The following is a 22,043-nucleotide window of genomic DNA, read 5'->3' on the forward strand; positions in this document are numbered from 1 at the left end:
TTCACATTCTTGCAACCATTACAATTAACAACAGCAATGTCCTTTTCAACACAATGTGCTTAATTTTGTTGTTCTTTTAATCGTAGGCTTCTGTGAAGGCTGGGGTGACCCACATTACATCACATTTGATGGACTCTTCTACAGTTACCAAGGAAACTGCACTTATATATTAATGGAGGAAATTAGGCCTCAATACCACTTGACGATTTACATTGACAATGTCTTCTGTGACCCTATTGAGCATGTATCCTGTCCTAGATCTATTATTGTTTCATACAACAATCAAGTCATAACACTTAAAAATCACAATTTCTTCGGAGGTGCAGAACTAGAGGTGAGTGTTTTGGACTACTTTACCGAGATTCCTTCTTACTGTAAGTATCCTAAGCCTAGTCTTGTTGTCTTCTCCTGTCCTAACAGGCTCTGATGGGCGATGTTCTGTTGACGCTACCATATGCTCACAATGGTGTGAGGGTTGTAAGCTCGAGTTTAGACCTGTTCCTAAGTATTCCACAGCTCAATGTTGATGTATCCTTTGGAGCCACCGGCTTTAGCATCAACCTGCCATTCCAGCATTTTGGAAACAACACACAAGGTCACTGTGGTAAGTCACAATTTGGATGGTAGAGGTTTGTTATCATGCTCTGTCCATCTTAAATGATTGCCGAAAATCTTTTACAAAGGAACATGCAACAACAACAAGGCTGATGACTGCATGATCCCTGGAGGGATCTTGGTGGACGACTGTTCGGTGATGGCAGATTATTGGGCAGCCAGTGGTGTAAATGATGAAATGTGTACTCCACCAACTGCATTGCCAACTGTTGGAGGTGATATCAAACCTACACCTAAGCCATGCAAGGCCCATCCTGACTGCTTTCTCCTTGGTAGCGAGTAAGTTTATTTCTGTGTATTATTGTAATCAATTTCAATATACAGATCTTCCAAAGTGAGATATACTACTGCTTTCTTTCTCAGGTTGTTTGAAGCGTGCCATGCTCATGTGTCTCCTGAAAACTTCTTTATGGGATGTGAATACGATAGTTGCCATATGAGCAACCCCGCTGTTGTGTGTACCAGTTTGCAGAGTTACGCAAGGTCTTGCTCTCAGTTAGGGATCTGCGTACACTGGAGGAATTACACTAACCTTTGCAGTAAGTTCTAAAAACTGTTTAAGTTAAGCATCATTGGAAGGTTTAGATATTAAGTGTTGTGCTTTCCTTTTCTTTCTCAGATATTGAATGCGCCGAAGATAAAGTCTTCAATCCTTGTGGTCCTGCTGAGCCACCAAGCTGTGACGATATGTATGCCCTTTTTTCCACATATTAAAAATACTTGAGACAACTTTTGAAAAGGAGGCTTAGTACTTGTAAAGTATCACAAAATATTTACTTGATTCGCATATATAACTAATTTCAAAAGGATCACTTGCTTATGATTGACCACGGTGGGTCCTGGATAAGCAATCACAGGATACACCAATCAGATAAATTTGATTACATATAAATAGCCAGATTTCCTTACCTTAACCTCCTTCATCTTGAAGAATCCTCCCATCGACCCCTACTCCTTACCCTCTTTCCTAATTTAATAGGGGAAGCTCTCGAGACCAACTATAGCTCAGACTACCCTCTCACCCAATGTAGCGGTAGGGAGCCCAGGGTACGAGAATCTCCCAAGCTCAGGGCTCTCTCCCTAGACGGCATGTCAAACTCACTCTCATTTATCAATCATTAGCTGCGTGTGAACTCTTGAATATAGATTTTCAGAGTTCACACTAAGCTGATGATTGATTATAAAGCTTGTTTGGCATGCTGTCACAGGAAAGAGCCCTGAGCTCAAAAGATCCTCAAGCCCGGGGCTCCTTCCCATTGCAAGGTGAGAGGGGAGTTTGAGCTCAGATAGATCTTGAGAACTCCTCTGCTGTAGAAGCTAATGAACAGAAAGTGATTGATAACTACTTACTAGGAGCATGTCTATGGTGCCGATTTGGATGAGTCAATTAACCTAATTTGCATGTTTTTGGACGGTGGAAGGAAACCAGGGGAAATCCCTGGCGAGCACAGGGAGAAAGTGCAAACCTCACACAAAAAACATCAGCTTGCTTGGTAATGACCAGAACCAAGGACGTTCTCGCTGTAAGGCAACAGTTCTAGCCACTGGGCCACCGTGCCACTTATCTACGAAAGGAGGAGGAGTGAAAGAGGGGATTCTTCAAAAATGAAGACGACTGTGGTATGAAACCTAGAGCATTTATAGTGGCTCAGGAGTTGTCTGATTGGTGAATGATAAATTGGATAATGCAGGACCAGCCGCAAGCAATCATAAGCACGTGATCCTCTCGAAATGAGTTTATAAATAAACTTCACTAAGACTTAATACAGCATTTCTTGCAGATTTAAAATGTAATGATGGAATAATAAAAGCATATAATAAAAAAGTTAAATACATTTTGCAGACCTGAACAGAGAACCATTACAGTGCCCACAGAGGGCTGCTTCTGTCCTGAAGGCACAATGCTCTTCAACAAGGACTCAGGAGTCTGTGTCAGCAAATGCGGTAAAAAGACTCTGTGTCAAGTGTGTGTATAAGTATGCATTGAAATGAAGTGTGAAATATATTAGTATGATTTTTCTCCTCTCTTTTACTTATTAGGATGCATGGATGCCTCTGGGACACCACGTGAGGTATGGTGTTTTTTTAAAGCTATTCGGTTTTACTATTTCATAAACTGTTTTCCACCAATCAACCCGGGTAGCTGAAATATAATTGGCTTAAATAGCATTTGGTGGGTTAAAGGGACCAAAACAAAGACAGCATTCCGGCACGCAACACACATTTTCAAAGCAGAATATCTGACTTCAGCATTGTTTTTTCGATAAACAAGAATGTTCACTTGGCCTGTTTCTTAAATATCTGCAAACATTTTATGGTATGTTTGTGCTTTAAAAGTGTCAAAAACTTAAATGCAGCACCTTTAAGGATCTTTTCCAATCCCCTAGCTCCAAAGATCAATACCATTGCAGTTTGTTACATGTCTACATACGGCGTGTTAAAGCACCTACATCAGTTTTACATTTTAAACACATAGAAGGATTAAAGAAGATGTCTGCAGTTAGGAGAGATATGGAGTCTATTATTTTATATTGTGCTTCTCTTGTTTGTGTGCAAACAGATATTTTCTTAGCATTAGAATAAGGGTGCTTTCACACCTACACTTTTGTTTTGGAACCTGTCTTGTTTTCCCAGTTAGCGCGGTTCGTTTGGCATATGTGAAACCACCAATCGCTCTTGGATCCGCGCCAAATCAATCGCTCCAAGAACGCTTGAATGAGGTGGTCTCAGCTCGATTGAAATGACTTCTAGAGCGGATCGATTACAGTGAGAAAGCAATCCGATCGTTATATCACTGTTTTACAGATATGTAATAGGCATACGGCTATATAAAGAGAGAATTATGAGTAGGGCGGGAAATTTCGCGAGTCTCCAGATGCCAGCAAATGAGTGATAATCTCCCGGTAATCTCGCGTCTCCCTCCCGGTCCTCAAATAGGCTACGTCGCGCACCCTTCTCACCCCTCCCCACCGCATCTCTCCATCACTCTTCAGACACGTTGCGCGCACCTTGTCAAACACCACCAAACCACCACCTCTCCTGACAGCTGAGCGGGACTCTGCAAAATAAACACTGACACTCTGACCAATGTGAGGAGAGTTTACTCACACGTGACTTGTTTTAGCTCTTTTGGTCCGATTAGAAACTTTGCAGTGTGAAAGCAAACCGAACCCAGAGGAAAGAGCAACAATGTAACAATTGTAATCTCTGTTTCGGAAAAACTGAATCGATTCACAGGTGTGAAAGCACTCTAAATATCATCTCTCATTTGACCACATTGGCCAACATTGATCCTCCAGTAAATGTCTGACAGGGTAGCTTTTGTAGATTCTTCCACACATTAGCTATGTTACATTGGTAATTGATAATCCTTCTCCTGGTTGGTCTATCCAATAGAATCATAAATGATACAAAGAATTCAAGATGGCACAGAAAGAAGGCTGATGTTATGCCAGCATATAAAAAAGATTAGTTGTTGAGCACTGCTTTGTTTTTCATGTTGAATTATGAATACACATTATTTATACCTATTAATAAAGACAGCTATATTCATAAGTTGCCGCCTGAATTTGTTTTCTTATGTATAATTGCAGCTTTTTCGGCTTTCATCACCACAAGTTCTGTTAATTTGTCTTGGTAATAAAAATGACTTTTAACCTAACCCACTTCGTGTTTAACGGCAGTTTGACGAGGTTTTCGAGTACAACTGCGAGGAGTGCGTCTGTGAAAGAGCCAGCAAATCAGTGACCTGTAAACCCAAGAGTTGTCCTGGCGGAAACCCTGAGGTCTGCACTGAACCTGGCTTTGTGCTGGTCAACTACACCGATCCCTCAGAACCGTGCTGCAGCAAACAAGTCTGCAGTAAGACAAGTTTGACAGTTTCCAAAGAGACTAACTTCAGGTTTGCATAGTCCTTTTCTTAGGTCATCTCTCTTTGTGTTTTGTAATGTAGATTGTGATGTCAGCATGTGTCCACCTTTGGATAAGAAGTGTAATATTGGATATGCACCAATCCTGGACGTTCCTGAAGGCAAATGCTGTCCAGAAATTAAATGCGGTATTGCTATTATTAATCCTTCATATATATTTTTTGTTTGTTTTGTATATTGTGTTTATTTTGATTATAAATGACGTCTCTATCGCTTGTCTGAATCTTTGTTTAATTAATTATTTCTTTTAGAGCCAAAGAAAGTGTGTGTTCACAAAAACACAGAGTATGAGGTAAATGAAATGAAGTGTTTTTTGTAATGTAATAATGATAAATTCAAGGATTACAAATCTCTATATCATCACTTTCCCCAGCCTGGTACCACCATCCCTGTCATTGACTGTCAAGAATGCAAATGTACTTGGGATGTGGATCCCAAATCACAGTTTTTCAAGATCAAGTGTGGATTTGTGCAGTGCAATGAGAAATGCGATCCTGTAAGTTGCAGAATAAGCTTCTGTGGACCTTGTTTCATTGTGATTTTGGTTGCCTTCATTTGATGTTTATGTTCCCCAGGGTTATGAATATATTGATGACTTTAGCGACTGCTGTGGAAAGTGTGTGCAAACTCACTGCGTTGTCAATATTGATGGCGTCAATCATGTACTGCAGGTGAGGTCAAGCATGAAGCATTTTAACACCTTGAGATATTTGCTGAAGACATTTGCTCACCCTCATTTCCCTTAACATTAGCCACTTTCACACAGTAATACCAGTAAATATCCATAAAATTACTGGAAATTACTTCATGAAATCTGAGAAATCTTATTTTATTTTCTCTTTTCAATTGCAGGAGGGAGCCTCTCTGCCCACTTCAAACCCAGGCTGTGACAAAATCACATGCAGTAAAGTTAATGGACAGTTCATCACTGTCAAATACACAGTCCAGTGTCCTCCTTTCAACATTTCCAACTGCCAGCCTGTCAGTAAATCACACAAGCACGCATGTGAAACACACATGTACATGTGTTACCAACTCACTATCATGACATTCTGCCTCTGTGTTTCACTCTGCAGGGCACTGTTCAGTTGTCAGCCGATGGCTGCTGCCATGTTTGTGAGTATAATCTAAGAGAGAAACAATTTGGCTTTTTGTTCATTTAAATGCACGATTCATTTGACTGTGTGTGTTCACTATGTAGGTGTGGACCAAATTAAGGGATGTCAAGTACAGTCCATTCGAGATTTCATAAAGCACAACGACTGTCAGTCAGAGAAGAAAATGGACCTGGCGTTTTGTGGTGGAGACTGCAACAGTTTTAGCAGGTGAGCACGCCTTGTAGTGGAGTTTGCATGTTCTTCCTGTGTTGGCATGGGTTTCCTATGGGTGCTCCGGTTTTCCTCACAGTATAAAGACATGCGCTATTGGTGAATTGAATAAACTAAATTGTTCTTACACTGTAAAACCCTAAAAGTTAAGGTAACTTAAACCGTTTGAGGAAACCGATTACAACAAACCATTTAAGTAAAAAAACTAATCCTAATGAGTACTGTGAACTTACTCCATTTGAGTAAATGAAGCAATTTGAGCAAAGTAAAACCCAATAAATGAAGAGAACTCAAACCGAGTACTGTAAAACCCAATAAGTTAAGGCAAATCAAACCGTTTGAGGAAACCGATTGCTGCAAACCATTTGAGTTAAACTAATCTATTTGAGTACTGTGATCTTACTCTATTTAAGTTGAAGTAATGAGGTATTTAATGAACTCTTTACCTTTAACACTGAGTCCAAAACTCTTTTCAAATGAGTAGAATTAACTTTCATTCAGTTTTGAGTTAACAACACTCATTTCATTTGATAGTTGAGTATTGGGTTTAACAGTGTAGTGTATGTGTGTGAATGAGTGTTTATGGGTGTTTCCCAGTACTGGATTGCACTTAGAAGGACATCCGCTGTGGAAAACCTATGCTGGAATAGTTGGCAGTTCATTCCGCTGTAGTGACCCCTGACAAATAAAGAGACTAAGCTGATAGAAATTAAATGAATGAATTGTAAACAGAAAAAAATCACAGTATTACTAGTTTTGCTATATTTTATAGTACAGGGCTCGAAATTGTGACCCTTTTGATTGCATATGCGCCTGAAATTTTTTCTATGCGACCTCAAAATATATTTAAGAGCATTTGTGTGAGTGCATAAAATTGTTGTTGTGCGACCAGTTTTCACAGCTAAATGTTCACCACATGCGCGGATTTAGGAGGCATTCACGCAAAAGGCATCTTTGCACTAAAGAACACCAAATGCAGCGCTCAGAAATAGTTCAAAACATCTGACATGTTCATTTGCTGCAGTAAAAAGAGCCCACAATGCTTGTCAAGCTCTTTTTATTGGCCCACTTCACTAGAACAGAACACGAATGGATTGGTTAAGATCAGCTGTCAATCATTCGTTCTGATGACAGGGAGCTACAGCCACGAAAACGTAAAGGTCTGGATACGAGTGAATGAAAACAATACTGACAGATTTAGAAACCACCTAAAGTTACAAATAATGGCACATCTGATTACTGATCATGTAATGAATGTTAATCCAGCACTTACACTTTTCAAAGATTGGATAAAACACTTCCAGTGGTTAAAGTCTGCTATAAAAATGAGTAAAGCCAATGACTGTAAAGCCGGAGGGACAGAGTTTTCATATAACAGTATTTGCCACTGAATCTACTCATTTTAAGCAGGAGATTTTCTAACATTATTTAATCTTTCATTTAATCATCACGATGCTTTCAGTCGTGCGGCTGATACCACGTTCGCCATTGCTAAAGAGCTGCATTCACTGAGATGAAATTAATATTGCAGCTCATGAAAAGACCGTTACTGCTTAAGTAAGCAGTAAGTTATTTGTCAATATTATCCATGCAATATCAGACACCACCTGTAAGAACAGCACAGTTATTATTGTTAATTCAGTTCATCTCATTTATGTCAAGCAGTGCGTGCAGGGTGGGTAAGCACATGCAGATTTTTATTCTTTGTTGGTTTTGATTAGAGTTGATTTCAAATGCAATAAATCTGTTAATATAAAACATGTAGTAATGGTGCTCAAAATTGGTGGGTGCAGCTAAATTTAATTGAATTAACCAAGAAAAAAGGTTCATTTTTAGCTGTGTAGTATTTTTTCCTTAATTATAATATTTTCTTCTCTCTCTTTACATAGGTACGCTAATCCTGGATTGTCCTCCTGTAGCTGTTGCCAGGCAACACGCTCAAGTAATCGCACAGTCGATCTTGCTTGTGTAAACGGAGACATAATAAATCACACATACATCCATGTTGAAGAGTGTTCCTGCAGCAGAACTAAATGTCACGAAGCGGAAGTGAGCCAAACACTCGCTGAAACCAGCAGAAGGAAACGTAGCGTCAGATTTCCGTGAACAGCAGTGGGGAAATCCGACCCAAAACAAATCTTAGTGAAGCTTTGATCGGAAACTAATTTAAAATTGCACATGCTGTATGTTTAACTTTTCTTCAACTTTATCTATAGAGCTTTGTTTGTTTTTCTTTGTTGGATAAATGTGTACTGTTTTCCTTGCATGCAATTAAAAGCAATTAAAAAAGCATTTTAAACCTAAATGTATGTGTATTGAGTGCTGCATTAAGAATATGTTAATTTTTTGGTTTATGTTGACACAGTGCTCAGCATTGAGTACAACCCATTTTGAAAATGAATATTTTTATCCATTTATCAGTGAATATAGGCATGTGTTTTTGACTGATATATTTATTTACATAATATTTTTTTGTCAACAAACATATTTAGTAATAGAAAGATAATACAAGTGAATTTAAGCAAAATATTGCAAATATAAATTACAACCTACAAAATGTCAACTAAATTTTTGCTTCTCTTGACTTTTCTTTTTTTAAATCTGCATTTAATACTTTTCTATAACATAAATGTGGATGTACTAGTTTTTGGACCGCTATCGTGAGTTATTTTGTTAGATTAGTTCCAGATTTGGCTTCAGTGTTGACTAATTTATATGCACAAATATAATATTGTAAAGCTTCCTATTAAAAATATTTAAAAGAGAGATTTGTCAGTGGTGTACTCGTATACGCTGAGCACTGTATAGTATATTCGCCATAGAATGGAGAGATACATGGACAGCATTTTGTCTATTTGGTGTGACTAGAATTCTAATTCACTAAATGAATTGGAGACAATAAACTAAATAATCTAATAATTAGGTCAGAACTAAATGTATTATTTGCATTTTCTTTCTTTTTTTTTAGCTTTATTAATTTTTACATTTAGTAATTATATCTTTCCATGTAAAGTAGTTAAAACAGTCACTTAATCGGAATAACAAAAAACTATGTAAATTATGCTTTTAAAAATAACATTTCTAGGTAGGACTGCAATATTTAGAAAAATGCATATCTATAATGGAAATATGCACATTATAATGCAACAGCTATAAGGGTTTGGATTTGTGCAGGGGAAAATTTGTCCAGTTCCTTTCATTTGTGGGGGGGTGGGGTTGTTTGGTCATTTTGGGGGCATTTTTGGGTACAAGCCCCTGTTTATCTTTGACCCTACAGTTGAGTTGTTTTGAAGTACAATGATCATCAAAGCAAACTTCAACAACCCAGACTCATTTTGGTTGTGTATCCTTATACATTTCTGGAAAGCACCAAATACGTCCCAGGAGCTCTTTTTTTTTTTTTTTTTTTTGTAGTTTTTTCAGAAATTCGATTTTTAATATCTGTAATTTCTTAAGCAAGTGACATTCATGCCTGCTCTTCTTGCGGAAAGAACAGAGGCTGCTGTCGACAATGACAAACCGATAGCCCCACCACTTCCATCCTCCATTTCGACCTTTAAAATCAATCCAGCGTCTTGATTTAATTGTTTGGCTTGTATTTTTGTCTTACCCGCTTTTTGGAACCGTCCTTTGCCAGACTCGAACCACATTGTCATGGTCAACTCTGCTCTCCGTCTCAAATCCTCAGACATACGCGAAAGCCACTGGACAAACTAGTAACAGCGCGAAAGCTGTCCATTCGGAGGTAAGTGGTCAGCTGGTAGCACGAAAAGCAATGGCATCATACCGCCCTGTAGCGTTCGTTTTTAAGATGAAACGCAGCCATACATTCCTCTGGCTACATAATTCGTGATCTCCAGAGATGTACATGTATAGGGCTACATTTTCAGAATGAGCCCATGTTTGACAATTAACAATGGAACAAAAAATGTTTAAAATATATCTGCTCTTGCATTATTTTGTTAAATTGCTATCAAAAGAGCTCATTTAATAAAGTAAAATTACATTGACTAATCAGGGAGAAAAACTGATTCTGTCAGGGTGATTTTGGTATATGACAAGAAAAAGATAAGCTCAATTTTTAAAAGCATACCTTTGGGAAGAAGACATGTTACATATCTAGGTTGTTTGATGATTACAGACATCCAAGTATGGTGTATTTGCATTAGACAGGAAACAGGATATGCATAGTTCAATTATATAGAAAAATCTTTTCATAATTAAGTGGATCAGCTGGTTGTTCCAGTCATCTTACATTGTCAACATATCTTGAATATTGACTAACATGCATACTCAAGGAGAACCAATAATTTGTGCTCCAGGTGAGTACATGGGGTCATGAACAGTTGTTGATGGTAAAATCACTGAACTTAAAAGTCAATCGGTTGAAATAAGTACTTGGAAAATTTTATTCGATTGACAAAGTATTATTTTGGAAGCGATTTGTAATTTACCCAATAATACATTTCAAAATGAATATGTTTACTTAATACAAAATAGAAAAATAACACTTTTTACTCTTTTTAATTTTATTTATAGTCAAAAAAGTCTTAATTTTGAAGATCACTTAACTTCAATTTTCCTTGCTACTAACAAACCAATTCTGCGATCCTGGATTAACTTCTATGTTGATCCTGGGACCTCAGTTTTGTTTAAAAATGTAATCCATTTCTATTCCCTATTCCTAAACCCAACCATAACTGGAAATTATTCCTAATATCAGAGGGGAATAGTAGTTGGATAACAATAACCATAAGCCTAAGCTACGGTAAACATATCTTAATTCTGATTGGCATATTGTTTCAGAATCAACATAAATGTTAATCCAGGAACATGTCCTACTTGGGGAAATTAGGTTGGTGAACCCTCCGAAGGGCACTTCAGAATAAAAAACAATCATAGCCGCCATACTGAAGTGCCGTTCTAAACTGAAGTACTCACAAATAGTCACATCAAAGGGCCATTTGGAATTTTGAGGGGGACCATTGATGGACATTTCAGGCCCCATAATCCGTTGGGCAGGTATGATATTTGGTTTGCAATGATTTTAATTCGGTAGAGTTCATCCCAGTGGCCTAATGGACCATTTTCACATTTCTGTCACAACTGTCCTCAGAAAATAAAATCATAAATTAAATTTTTAGTAAGTGCACATGAAGTTATAAAAAAAATGCAAGTTTAATGTTTTTACATCCAACACGTGAAAGAGAAATGAGCAGGAAGAATAAAAGTCATAAAGAAATTCTCATTTCAATTGATGGAAACAATTAACACAAAAAAAATATGGGAAAATTTAACTCTTCTTTCATCAACCAAAGAAAATGTGAGATTTGGGAGGAAATCATGGCTATAAGTAGATTAGTTTAGAGTAGATTAGACTATTCTTCATTATCATCGCAAGTAATCCTCAATGTAAACTAATCTCGCTGTCATCTCTTTTCTACCGTTATACATGGGGGTGAGGCGGCTAAATATTTAGTTGGAACGTAGCGCTACATTTAAACTGTTTAGTGGTGCAACACAAATTAATAAAATCAGACGGATAAACAGAGAAGTAGAAAGTTTCCGGAACTACGCCATATCATTAATATCATTCAGTATTATTAAGCTAACTATTTGATTGTTTTTATAAATTATTTTAATGATTGTAAGGATTTTTCTAACAATTCAAGAATTTTTCAATCAAACTTTGATGCATCACATGCTTTTGTTCATGTCTCGGACAGTTTTACTGATTAAAGTTTAAAGGTATTGGCAACAGAACATGGGCTGCTCTACAAGTATATTTTTTATTATGGCAAGAATAAAAGCAAAATAAAAGAGCACACTCACAGTACTTAAAAATACTGATGTTTTTTTTTTTTTTTTTTTTTTTTTTTTTTAGATTTAGCCCGCTCAATTCACACATTACTGTCTGGCTAGTTTCTTTCCTCTATTATACAAAAAAGGCAATAATAGTCCAACAATCCAAAAAAAAAAGTGTCCAAAAAAATCCAAAAGTCTCAAAAAAGCCGAAAACATGCCGCGCGTACCCAAAGCGAACATCCACAAACTCCGCGTTGACGTCACATTCACCGCACGCACTCAAGCAAACAAGCGAATGCGTCAAATATAAAATTTTAGAACGGGTATGACATAGGGATGAGATTTTTAAATGAAACTTCCTATAATAGTTAATCAGTGGAAGAACATGATTCAGTTGTAAACAGTAAAAAAGCTACAGTATCAAGAGCAACTATGGCCATACCTTTTTCTAACTACAAGTGCCAAAACCTGTGATAAAAGATACCTTTTGCATGTGAAATTTCACACTATGTCTGCAACATCACAGCAGAACAACAGCATATACTGAGACAAAGATCACATCGGGAACAGATGATGTGCTTTATTCAGTTTGAAATGTTCCCAATGGGAGTTTATATACCATTTTACGTGTCATTTATTGCCATACTACTGGAATTAGCAGCAGATTATTTACCTCAGATCTACAGGTTGAAAATGACATTCAGAACTGAGACTCAGTGCAAACCAAAAACACCAGTGACTATTAATTATACCTATTAATAATGTTAACGAAGTTTTATATGAATTCATTAGATTAGCCTGATTAAGCCTTTACCATTTAGTTGGGACTGTGCAGTGGCTGGAATTTAAATGTTAAATGTCGTGTTTGGTGCAGAGAGCCAATTTGCTTGTAGCTGGAATCTTGTTACATGGCGTGTTGTTATTGTAGGACATGGTGTTAATGAAGTATTTTATTTAGGTGGTACTGTATGAGTAAGGATTCATTCTCTACCTCTGCTTACTAAAAATCTGCATAGGTGGATTCTTCACAGTTTACCATTTTATATGTGTACAGATGCATGCTTAAATTATTTGTTTATCCGTTTTGAATGCAGCAAAACTTGACATTGTCCAATACAATTGTTATAACTATGGTATACATCTATTTTCATCGATAAAGGAAATAAAGCACAATAATCTTAAATTATATCAGTAAATGCTGTGGAATAATCCTGCCAAACCTGATTGAATTCATATTCATCAGTGTATTATACTGTGCAACTTCTGCAGAAAAGACGTGAACCCCTAATTGTCAACACACACACATTCCTGTTTACTCTGGAGAAAAGTCAGTTTTACGAGAAGTGAACAAGATTTGCATCAAGCTTGTTTAGTATATCAAACAGCCATTAAACATTTATTTAGAATCCAATAGTAATGTCCCACCTTTTGATAACAGGCGACATTCATCTAGTTCCACAGAAAATTAAAATTTACTATAAAAGGAACGAGAGATGACAACAAACTCACATTAGCTCTGGAGGATGGGTTCTGAGGGGATGGTCAGGATGTCCCAGATGTGGATGCTGAGATGGGTCATCCTAATGACGGGCCTGCAGTTCATACAAGCAGGTTAGGACAATCGAAAATATTTTGCTAAATCACAGTTATCTATGGTACATACAAAATATGACTCTGTTTCTTGTTTGTTTGTTTGTTTGTTTAAAGGTTTTATGTTCGATTATGGAGATTATGATTTTCATCTGAACAAAGTGGAGCTAACGACACCTCCAACAACTCCAGGTAGACGTCACAGTGTTTATGGATAAACAAAAGAGTACTAATGAGACAGAAATGTATTAACAGATGTCAAGTTTAATGAGCTTTAAACTAACATTTTGAACTTTCATATTTATTTTAAAAAGGGAGGACTTAATCTTATTGAGGATATATATTGATATTGTGTAATCTGTGACATCCATGAACAAGAACAATGAATCTTTGAACATAACTGCATTTACAATTTAATTAAAAAACAGTTACATTAAAATAAAAGTTACATTTGCTGGTACGTTTTAACACATTGAACTCAAGTATCAAATTGTGTCCATTTTTGTTTGTATCTACAGTTTAAGGCAAAGTTATTAACATTTTAGCTAAAATGTAAAAAAATATTTCCAGAGTCGTTTAAGCGAGAGCAGATTTTTCGTTTTAACAACTAATTTCTAGTTTCTAACTCATTTATTTTTGTTTTTGCCATGATGATAGTTCAGCACATTTTACTAGTTATTTTGCAGTTGTATTCTGCTTTAAGTACATTTGTTTATGGCTTTACTAATTAATTATTGGCTTAACAGGTCAATTAGAGTAACTAGGTAAGTCATTGGACATTGTTTGTTCTGTAGCCAATCCAAAATCATATTTCTTAAGGGAGCTAATAATAAAAAATATATATATATTTAAAATATATAATAAAAATGTAGGGTGGCACAGTGGCCCAGTGGTTAACTCTATAGCCTCACAGCAAGAAGGTCGCTGGTTTAAGCCCAGGCTGGGCCAGTTGGCATTTCTTTGTGGAGTTTGCATGCTCTCCCTGTGTTGATATGGGTTTCCTCCGGGTGCTCCGCTTTCCCCCACAGTCCAAAGACATGCGCTAGGTGAATTTAATAAACTAAATTGGCTGTAGTTTTTGAATATGTGAGAGTGTATAAGTGTTTCCAAGTACTGGGTTGTGGCTGGAAGGGCATCCACTGCATAAAACATTTGCTGGAATAGTTGGCGGTTCATTCTGCTGTGGCGACCCCTGATAAATAAGGGACTAAGCTTTTATCCAAAGCGATTTGTAAGTCGCTTTGGATAAAAGCGTCTGCTAAATGACTAAATGTAAATGTAAGGAAAATAAATGACTGAATGGATAAAAATATATTTTAAAAAATTCAAATAAATGCTTTTATTCGAGCAAAGGGAACAGAAAGAAGACTTTCCAGAGGAAAACACGGTAACACTTTATAATAACTACACACTATAAATCATTTATTAAGCATTAGCAAATAGTGAACTCATTATCTGTTAAGCATTAACTCTACATTAATAAACGTTAGTAAGCAGTCCATAACAGAAGCTACAAATGCTCCATTCTTGACTTATAAGCACCTATATAATGTGATTAATAATTGTATTTTCATACTGATTTATTTTTCATTACTAAATTAAGTATCGAATTATTTACAATCTGTTTGTATTTAAGAGTAGTTGAGGGTTTTTAGGATCATTCAGAATGAGTTAGTAAATGATTAATAAACTAATGAAATCAACATTTATATATCTTATTATTCAGGCATATATTAATGGTTACTAAATATGTTAATAAATGTTTTATTAACTCAACTTCATGCAGTTTTGTGACCTAATCTAAAGTGAGGACTACTTATGCTTTATAAATCCCTTATAAATGACAAATAAAGGCTCAGTTAAATCCTAAACTGGAAAAAAATAAATTATTAATTTCTCTTCATTTAAAGATACACAAATGAAACTACTTCAAATGAAAAATAAATCTTTGCAACCTTTTCTAAAATAGAATCACTGTAGAGTTTAAACATTACATCTTATTATATTGTTAAATTATTATATTGTTGTTGTTTTATCCAGTTGGATGTCATATTTTGACACTCCTGTTATTTTGCAATTTTTAAACTTTACAGTAATTTTACTTTTTAGAAAGATTGCGCAGATTATCGCTCATTTGATTCTGAGCCTTTAATAGTCATTTGTAAGGCATTTATAAAGCATGAGTAGTCCTCACTTTAGATTAGGTCACAAAACTGCATGAAGTTGAGTTAATAAAGCATTTACTAACTTATTAGTTAACTATTAGTATATGCCTGAATAATAAGACATAAATGTTGATTTCAATAGTTTTTTAATCATTTACTAACTCATTCTGAATGATCCAGAAAACCCTCAACTACTCTTAAATACAAACGATTTGTAAATAATTCTATACTTAATTTAGTAATGAAAAATAAATCATTAACACATTATGAAAATACAATTATTAACCACATTATATAGGTGCTTATAAGTCAAGAATAAAGCATTTGTAGCTGCAGTTATGGACTGCTTACTAACGTTTATTAATGTAGAGTTAATGCTTAACAGATAATGAATTCACTATTTGCTAATGCTTAATAAATTATTTATAGTGTGTAGTTATTATAAAGTGTTACCGAAAACACATTATGTAGGTAATAAGGTGGAAATTTCCCTATTCTGTCAAATATCACTTGGGAAATAAAATGTCTGTATAATTGTAGATCCAAAAGTTTACGTTAAAATGCATTTTTGAAAATTTGAAAATCTATTTTGACCAAGCAGATATCATATAAACATCCTAAAACATCTTAACATTATAACTTGGCATTGTTTAACACACTGTAAACCACTATAAGTGGACACTGAAGTGTTTTTTCCTTCTTTTTCTTCCTTAGTTCCCTTCTATCAGAGCAATCAGCACACCAGCATGTGTAGCACATGGGAAAGTTTCCACTTCAAGACGTTCGATGGGGACATTTATCAGTACCCAGGCTTGTGCGAGTATAACCTGGTGTCTGACTGCACATCAAAACAGTTCTCGGTTGATGTGAAAAGAACCCAAACCCGCAGTGGTCCAAAGATCAGCAGGATCGTGGTTAGCATCAATGGCAAAATGTTTTCAATCAGCGAAAACAATGTCATGATCGATGACAAAATGTAAGTTTCTAAAGCACTGCTTATTTCCTTCCTGAGTAAACACAGAGAAGTTGTAAAGAAGTAGTGTGTTATTTACTTAAATCATTTCCTTTTAGTACAAAGCTGCCAGTGTATGAATCAGGGATCCTTATAGAAGAGAACACAATCTACACCAATTTCCGATCCAAAACAGGCCTGACGGTCATGTGGAGCAAAGATGGGGCAGTCACGGTGAGACACTTATTCCTGACTGTTTTTAGTATTTAAGATTTTTATTAATAACTGAACGTTAATTTTATGTAGTAAAAATGTTAATTAATTGCTTGTGCTGTTGAAGGTTGAGCTGGACAATAGATATCAAAATAAAACCTGTGGATTGTGCGGCAATTTCAACGGGATTGGTGATGAGTTCGATATAGCAGGTCAGTTGCTGTGAATAACAGACTTCTGTCTAATTTTGTTCTTGTTTCATTGCTAACTGTTCTAGGAGATCAAGTTTCATCATTAGGGAACTAATCTGTGCATAATCTTATTTAACAAACCAGAAAACAGCAGAAAAATGGGCTTCATAGAGTTTGGAAATAAACACAAAATTAACTTAATGGAATCTTGTGAAAATCCTTCGGAGATTGAGGAAAAGAAAAACTGGACAGCTAAATGTGAAGATTATGTAAGTCACAACATTTATTTATGGGTTTTAATAGAGTGTATTTAGAATCTATTTAAGGGATGGCTTATTTATTTACATCTAAAAACGCAACTGTTCATGCTGACAAACAGATTAAAAGAATAATAGAATACATTTAGTTTAGATTGGCCTCTGAGAGCAAAAGCTAAATAAACACCCTACCTGTGTCTCCACAGCAAGCAGAATGTGAAGAGCTTTTCAGGGCTGAAGTCTGGTCCTCTTGTGCCGTGAGCTACTATCCATATGTAGACGCCTGCGTTTATGATAGATGCTTCAGCAAGAAATCTTCCGTCTGTGCGACTCTGTCTGAATATTCACGCCAGTGTTCACATAATGGAGGAACTCCATCAACCTGGAGAACAAAAGACTTTTGTGGTAAGGAACTTGTTTTTGTCTTATTTCCTTACTTTGTTTGCATATGTATTGTGTTATATAAACCACTAATGTAAGAGGTTATGAGGCAGAAGTTGTTTTCGTTTAAATAATTTTTTTAAATGGAATATTTCATCCTATAATTTGTAACATTTTTATTATAACTTGCTTTCTCATGCAGCTGTGAAGTGCCCCTACAATATGAGCCATTCTGAGAGCGGCTCCCCCTGCATAGACACGTGCTCACATGAAAACACAAACAAACAGTGTGAGGAGCACAATATCGATGGCTGCTTCTGCCCACCAGGTCAGTCCCTAATTCACAATATTTAATTGAATCTCATAAATCTCATTCAATTGAAGCTTTTTGGCGCCGCCTTTACTTTTTTTACGGTCCATCTCTGACAATTAGCTTGTGTTGCCCCTAATGTTTGTTTGACATTCTTGCCAGATTTTTATTATGTTCGCGTAACCTCTGATTGGGTCGGCCCATCTCGAAACCAGCTGGCCATTACTGATTGGGCCAATGCTTAACATTTATTATTATTATTACTATTATCATCATCATCATCATCATAATATTCACCCCTTGCAAGAAACAAAAACTGCCTGTATGTAAAGCAATACTTATAAAAAAATATTATTAAAAATATCATACCGGCCTACGTTTAAAAAAATGGTCCAGCCCAGAATTGGCAGATGGCCAGTCCGCCCCTGCTCATGCCACAACATATCAATTACATTCAGGTCAGGACTTTGTCTATGCCACTCAGAAGGAACCTTGCTGGTGTGCTTTGGAAATCATAAAGATGTTTTCTGGCAAAACTGAGAGGAGCCTTTGTTCTTTTTGCTCAGCAGTGGTTTTCATCTTGAAACTTTTATGAAAGTCTCTTTTCTTATGGTGATAGGCATTGGTAGATAACGACTCTCAATGGCTCACTGTAGTTCCAAAGATTTAGAAGCGACTTTTTAACCTTTCCCAGACTAATAGATCTCAATTAGCTTCTCTTTTTACGTTTCCACGGATCTCGGCATGATGTCTAGGTTTTGAGGATCTTTTGGTCTACTTTAAGTTTGCAAATAGGGTATTGCCGTAATCAGGCTTGAGTGTGTCTAGAGAAATTTAACTCAGGCAATTTTGTTTAAACACTTTTTCATACATGGCTGGGTAGTTTTGGATTTTAATTTCTCTTAATAATAGTTCACATTAATTATCTAATAATTAAACAATTAGGGGGTAACTTTTTGATGATCTGAAACATTAACGTATGAGAAACATGCAACAAAAAATTAATCAGTAAGGGGCAAACACTTTTTCACACTACTGTATGTATCTGAATGTATGTCTTTTTTGTGTAAAATGATGTGAAAAACAGGCAATTGTGAATAATTTGTGCACAAAAGACAAAAACTGTGTATTTGATAAAATATGATGTGTCATAGAAACTGTGTTTGATGACATCTTGAATGCGGGCTGCATTCCACGAGAGCAATGTCATTGCAAGCACGACCGCATCTACAAACCACAAGATATTCTACAAGACGAAGAGCAAGATTGGTAATGACACTCTTTACTTTGTCCATCTTTTATTTACAAAAGCAAATTTTTAAATAAATCTTTGAGAGACCACACTATTACAGGATGCAACATCTGTAGTCTTAAGGGTGGTTTTTTTCTTATGAATGAAATTGTCTGGTTTTCATTCAGTGTGTGTCAGAATGGAAAATGGAACTGTAAAATAAAACCCGTTCTTGGCCGGTGCGCAGTAGAGGAAGGATCTCACTTCACCACCTTCGATGGACAGGAATTCACTTTCCATGGGGACTGTAACTATGTGCTCTCAAAAGTAAGAACATTGTGCTGTTGCTAAGATATAAAAGATGGAATAAGGTATAAGATATATTTGTATGTGTTTGTATTTGTTCATACCATGTCACTTTTTATGCAGCAATTATTATTATTATTATTTTTTGCTAATACTGTATTTGAATTTTTATTTTTAAATACTAACTCTGTGTTTGTTTTTGAAGGACTCCGAGGGGTCAAAGTTTATTATATTGGGACAGATTTCTCCTTGTGCTGCCCTTAACATTGACACTTGCTTAAAATCAATTGAAGTGATATTTAACAATGACACGGTTAATGTGAGTACATTCCCTTACAAGCAAATCTTAGAATGAATATTGCAGATCAGTTTGAAATTGAACATGTATGTTTTGCTTTATTAGCGTCTGGTGATTTCTGAAGATGGGACAGTAAAACACAATGGACTAGTTCTACTTCCATATACCCCAGGTGAACAGAAAGAATCCGTTTATCATTTAAAACCAGTATACTGAAAAAAAAGTCCCCCTATAAAGCTTTTTCCTTGACCCATCCAATGCCAAACATTTATATATGGTTTGTGGTAAGTGGACTATTGACTGCTTTACTCATAGTTTTAAAAATAAAGCCCTTAGTTCCAACGGAAAACCCTTGGTACTATGCTCCATTTTTTTTAAACTAGGTATGCCTAGTAAACTAATTTCAAGAGGATTGCATGATTGATCACAGCTAGTCCCGCATTAGCTAACACTTGATTTACCAATCAGATGGCTCTTGAGTCTCATCATCATCCTCAGTTATCTTTGTCTTAAAGAATTCCCCTCTTCCCTCCAATCCCTACTCCTCCTCCATTTTCCTAGATAGGTTGATGTGGGGACCCAGTAATTAGCACTGTTGCCTCACCGCAAGAATGTCACTGATTAAAGGCCAGTCAATGTTTCTGTGCAGATTTACATGTTCTGCTTGTGTGGGTTTCCTCCCACAGTCCAAAGACATGCAATATAAGTGAATTAACCAAACCAAATTTGCCCCATAGATGAGTTCTTAGTCAGCAGTATATCTCTCTATAGCAATCCCTATAATCTGTCATTAGCCAGAAATATACCAGGGGAGTTCTCGAGACCTACCTGAGCTCAAACTCCTCACTTGCCCTGCAGACGGGAGGGAGCCCAGGGCTCGAGAATCTTCTAAGCTCAGGGCTGTCTTTCAGGACAGATTGTTTATTATCAATAATTAGCTAAGTGTGAACTCTTGAAACCATAATTAGGGGCACTTTTAGGGGCATCTTTTAATTGAAGCAAACAGAAAATTGCACCAGCAGCATAAAGGCCTGTCACACCGAGACGTTTTTTTTTGCGTTTTCCATCAACGTTTAATGTCTCATGACTAAATAAAGGGCGTCAATGTAATCGTGCACACCAACGCGCAAAACGCCAGGCGCAAAAGCGTCATTTAAAAAAACAACAACGCTGCGTCAAAACCTTCTGCACCAATCAGATTGGCACTTTTGTTCACATGTACGAAGCTGCTGAAGTTACAGTAAACAGCACTTGGAGGCGTTCAAGCACAAAACTGTCAATGCGAGCGCACATTGAAGATACCCAGAAGCGATATGAACATGAAGTTGCTTATTGCACTGGTGAACAATAACCATTTCTTCATCGCTAGAGCTGGAGCTGCTGCTTGAACCATCCATGCTTGTTCGAGTCACCAGTAACTTTAACATGAAGCGTGTGAACTTCCTCTCCTCCTCTTCTTCTGTGTTATAAGCGGGTGTCAGAAGCTTAAAGTTGTATAGCGCCATCTAATGTCAAGGAGCGATTTTGCATACTCTTCTGTGGCCAGTGAAAATCGCCTGGGTTTGAATACGGAAAAACATCTCATAAAACGCTGACAATAAATCCAAACGAAAAGCGTCCCGGTGTGTAGGAGCCTTAACTGAAAACAATTAAAGTGTGTATAACGTTATAATGTTTATTCATTTTGATCTTTTTGACTACATTTTGGTCAAATTTTTTTTTATTCAACAACATCGCATACTGATGTAATCACCTTTAGTATCTAATAATACCCATACTGTGTCATTAAATCTTTGTCTTGTTTTAGCACTGGAATAAAAATGTCATAATTCTTTGCCATTGTTTTCTTTGACAAAATGAACACTACTTTAAGGATTGATGTTTGTGAAGACAGATATTTTTTGAAACATTTTCCAAACTCTTTGTGACTCTTTCTCTCAGCTTCACATCCATTCATCGTTTTCAATCCATCATCATTTCACGTCCTGATTAATGTAAACTTTGGGCTGCGAGTGTTGGTACAGCTGGTGCCCCTCATGCAGGTGTACATCACTGTGGATCAGAGCTTCAAGACCAAGACACGCGGTGAGAAAATATTTAGCAAATAACAGTAAAGCATTAATAGTAAACCCATTACAATAACCTGTCATGAATTTTGATGGTAATGGACTTTCTATTATTTTAAAGAATTGTTTAAATGTATAGATTTCAAGGCATCGAAGTAATTGTATTTGTAAGAGTCATTTAAACTGTTTGCAAATAATTTATTTTAAATGGGTCCACATCCACTTTATCTGTATGCCTAAAATGTCAGAAACACAAAGTGTTTGCTTCAACATATAAAAATGTACATGAATCATGTAAATGACAGCAGACTTTCAGGTTAATAAGATATGACAATGTTATAGTTTTGACTGAACATACAGTATGGTTTAATGTAGAGTTTAAAGTATGCAAACATTCTAACTATTA

At 36.3% G+C, this 22,043-nt stretch overlaps 2 protein-coding genes across 2 annotated transcripts in view; both read left to right on the forward strand.

Annotated features, from left to right (window-relative positions):
* Positions 1-8,177, forward strand: part of muc2.1 (mucin 2.1) — a 35,477-nt gene extending 27,300 nt beyond the window's left edge. Inside the window, exons 28-43 of the mRNA XM_073942803.1 lie at positions 87-334; positions 421-604; positions 684-894; positions 979-1,154; positions 1,235-1,304; positions 2,459-2,559; positions 2,656-2,687; positions 4,299-4,476; positions 4,568-4,672; positions 4,796-4,836; positions 4,918-5,040; positions 5,120-5,215; positions 5,397-5,525; positions 5,621-5,660; positions 5,746-5,869; positions 7,762-8,177. Of these exons, the coding sequence (XP_073798904.1) occupies positions 87-334; positions 421-604; positions 684-894; positions 979-1,154; positions 1,235-1,304; positions 2,459-2,559; positions 2,656-2,687; positions 4,299-4,476; positions 4,568-4,672; positions 4,796-4,836; positions 4,918-5,040; positions 5,120-5,215; positions 5,397-5,525; positions 5,621-5,660; positions 5,746-5,869; positions 7,762-7,978 (2,075 nt within the window). The 3' untranslated portion in view covers positions 7,979-8,177. The remainder of the gene's footprint in view (positions 1-86; positions 335-420; positions 605-683; positions 895-978; positions 1,155-1,234; positions 1,305-2,458; positions 2,560-2,655; positions 2,688-4,298; positions 4,477-4,567; positions 4,673-4,795; positions 4,837-4,917; positions 5,041-5,119; positions 5,216-5,396; positions 5,526-5,620; positions 5,661-5,745; positions 5,870-7,761) is intronic.
* Positions 8,178-16,152: 7,975 nt separating this feature from the next.
* Positions 16,153-22,043, forward strand: part of LOC103909816 (uncharacterized) — a 38,015-nt gene continuing 32,124 nt past the window's right edge. The window contains exons 1-11 of the mRNA XM_073943208.1: positions 16,153-16,408; positions 16,504-16,618; positions 16,725-16,809; positions 16,933-17,057; positions 17,252-17,450; positions 17,629-17,754; positions 18,891-19,005; positions 19,156-19,294; positions 19,479-19,592; positions 19,677-19,743; positions 21,513-21,656. Of these exons, the coding sequence (XP_073799309.1) occupies positions 16,179-16,408; positions 16,504-16,618; positions 16,725-16,809; positions 16,933-17,057; positions 17,252-17,450; positions 17,629-17,754; positions 18,891-19,005; positions 19,156-19,294; positions 19,479-19,592; positions 19,677-19,743; positions 21,513-21,656 (1,459 nt within the window). The 5' untranslated portion in view covers positions 16,153-16,178. The remainder of the gene's footprint in view (positions 16,409-16,503; positions 16,619-16,724; positions 16,810-16,932; positions 17,058-17,251; positions 17,451-17,628; positions 17,755-18,890; positions 19,006-19,155; positions 19,295-19,478; positions 19,593-19,676; positions 19,744-21,512; positions 21,657-22,043) is intronic.

This window comes from Danio rerio, chromosome 25 (assembly GCF_049306965.1).
Source record: "Danio rerio strain Tuebingen ecotype United States chromosome 25, GRCz12tu, whole genome shotgun sequence".
Lineage (NCBI taxonomy): Eukaryota > Metazoa > Chordata > Actinopteri > Cypriniformes > Danionidae > Danio > Danio rerio.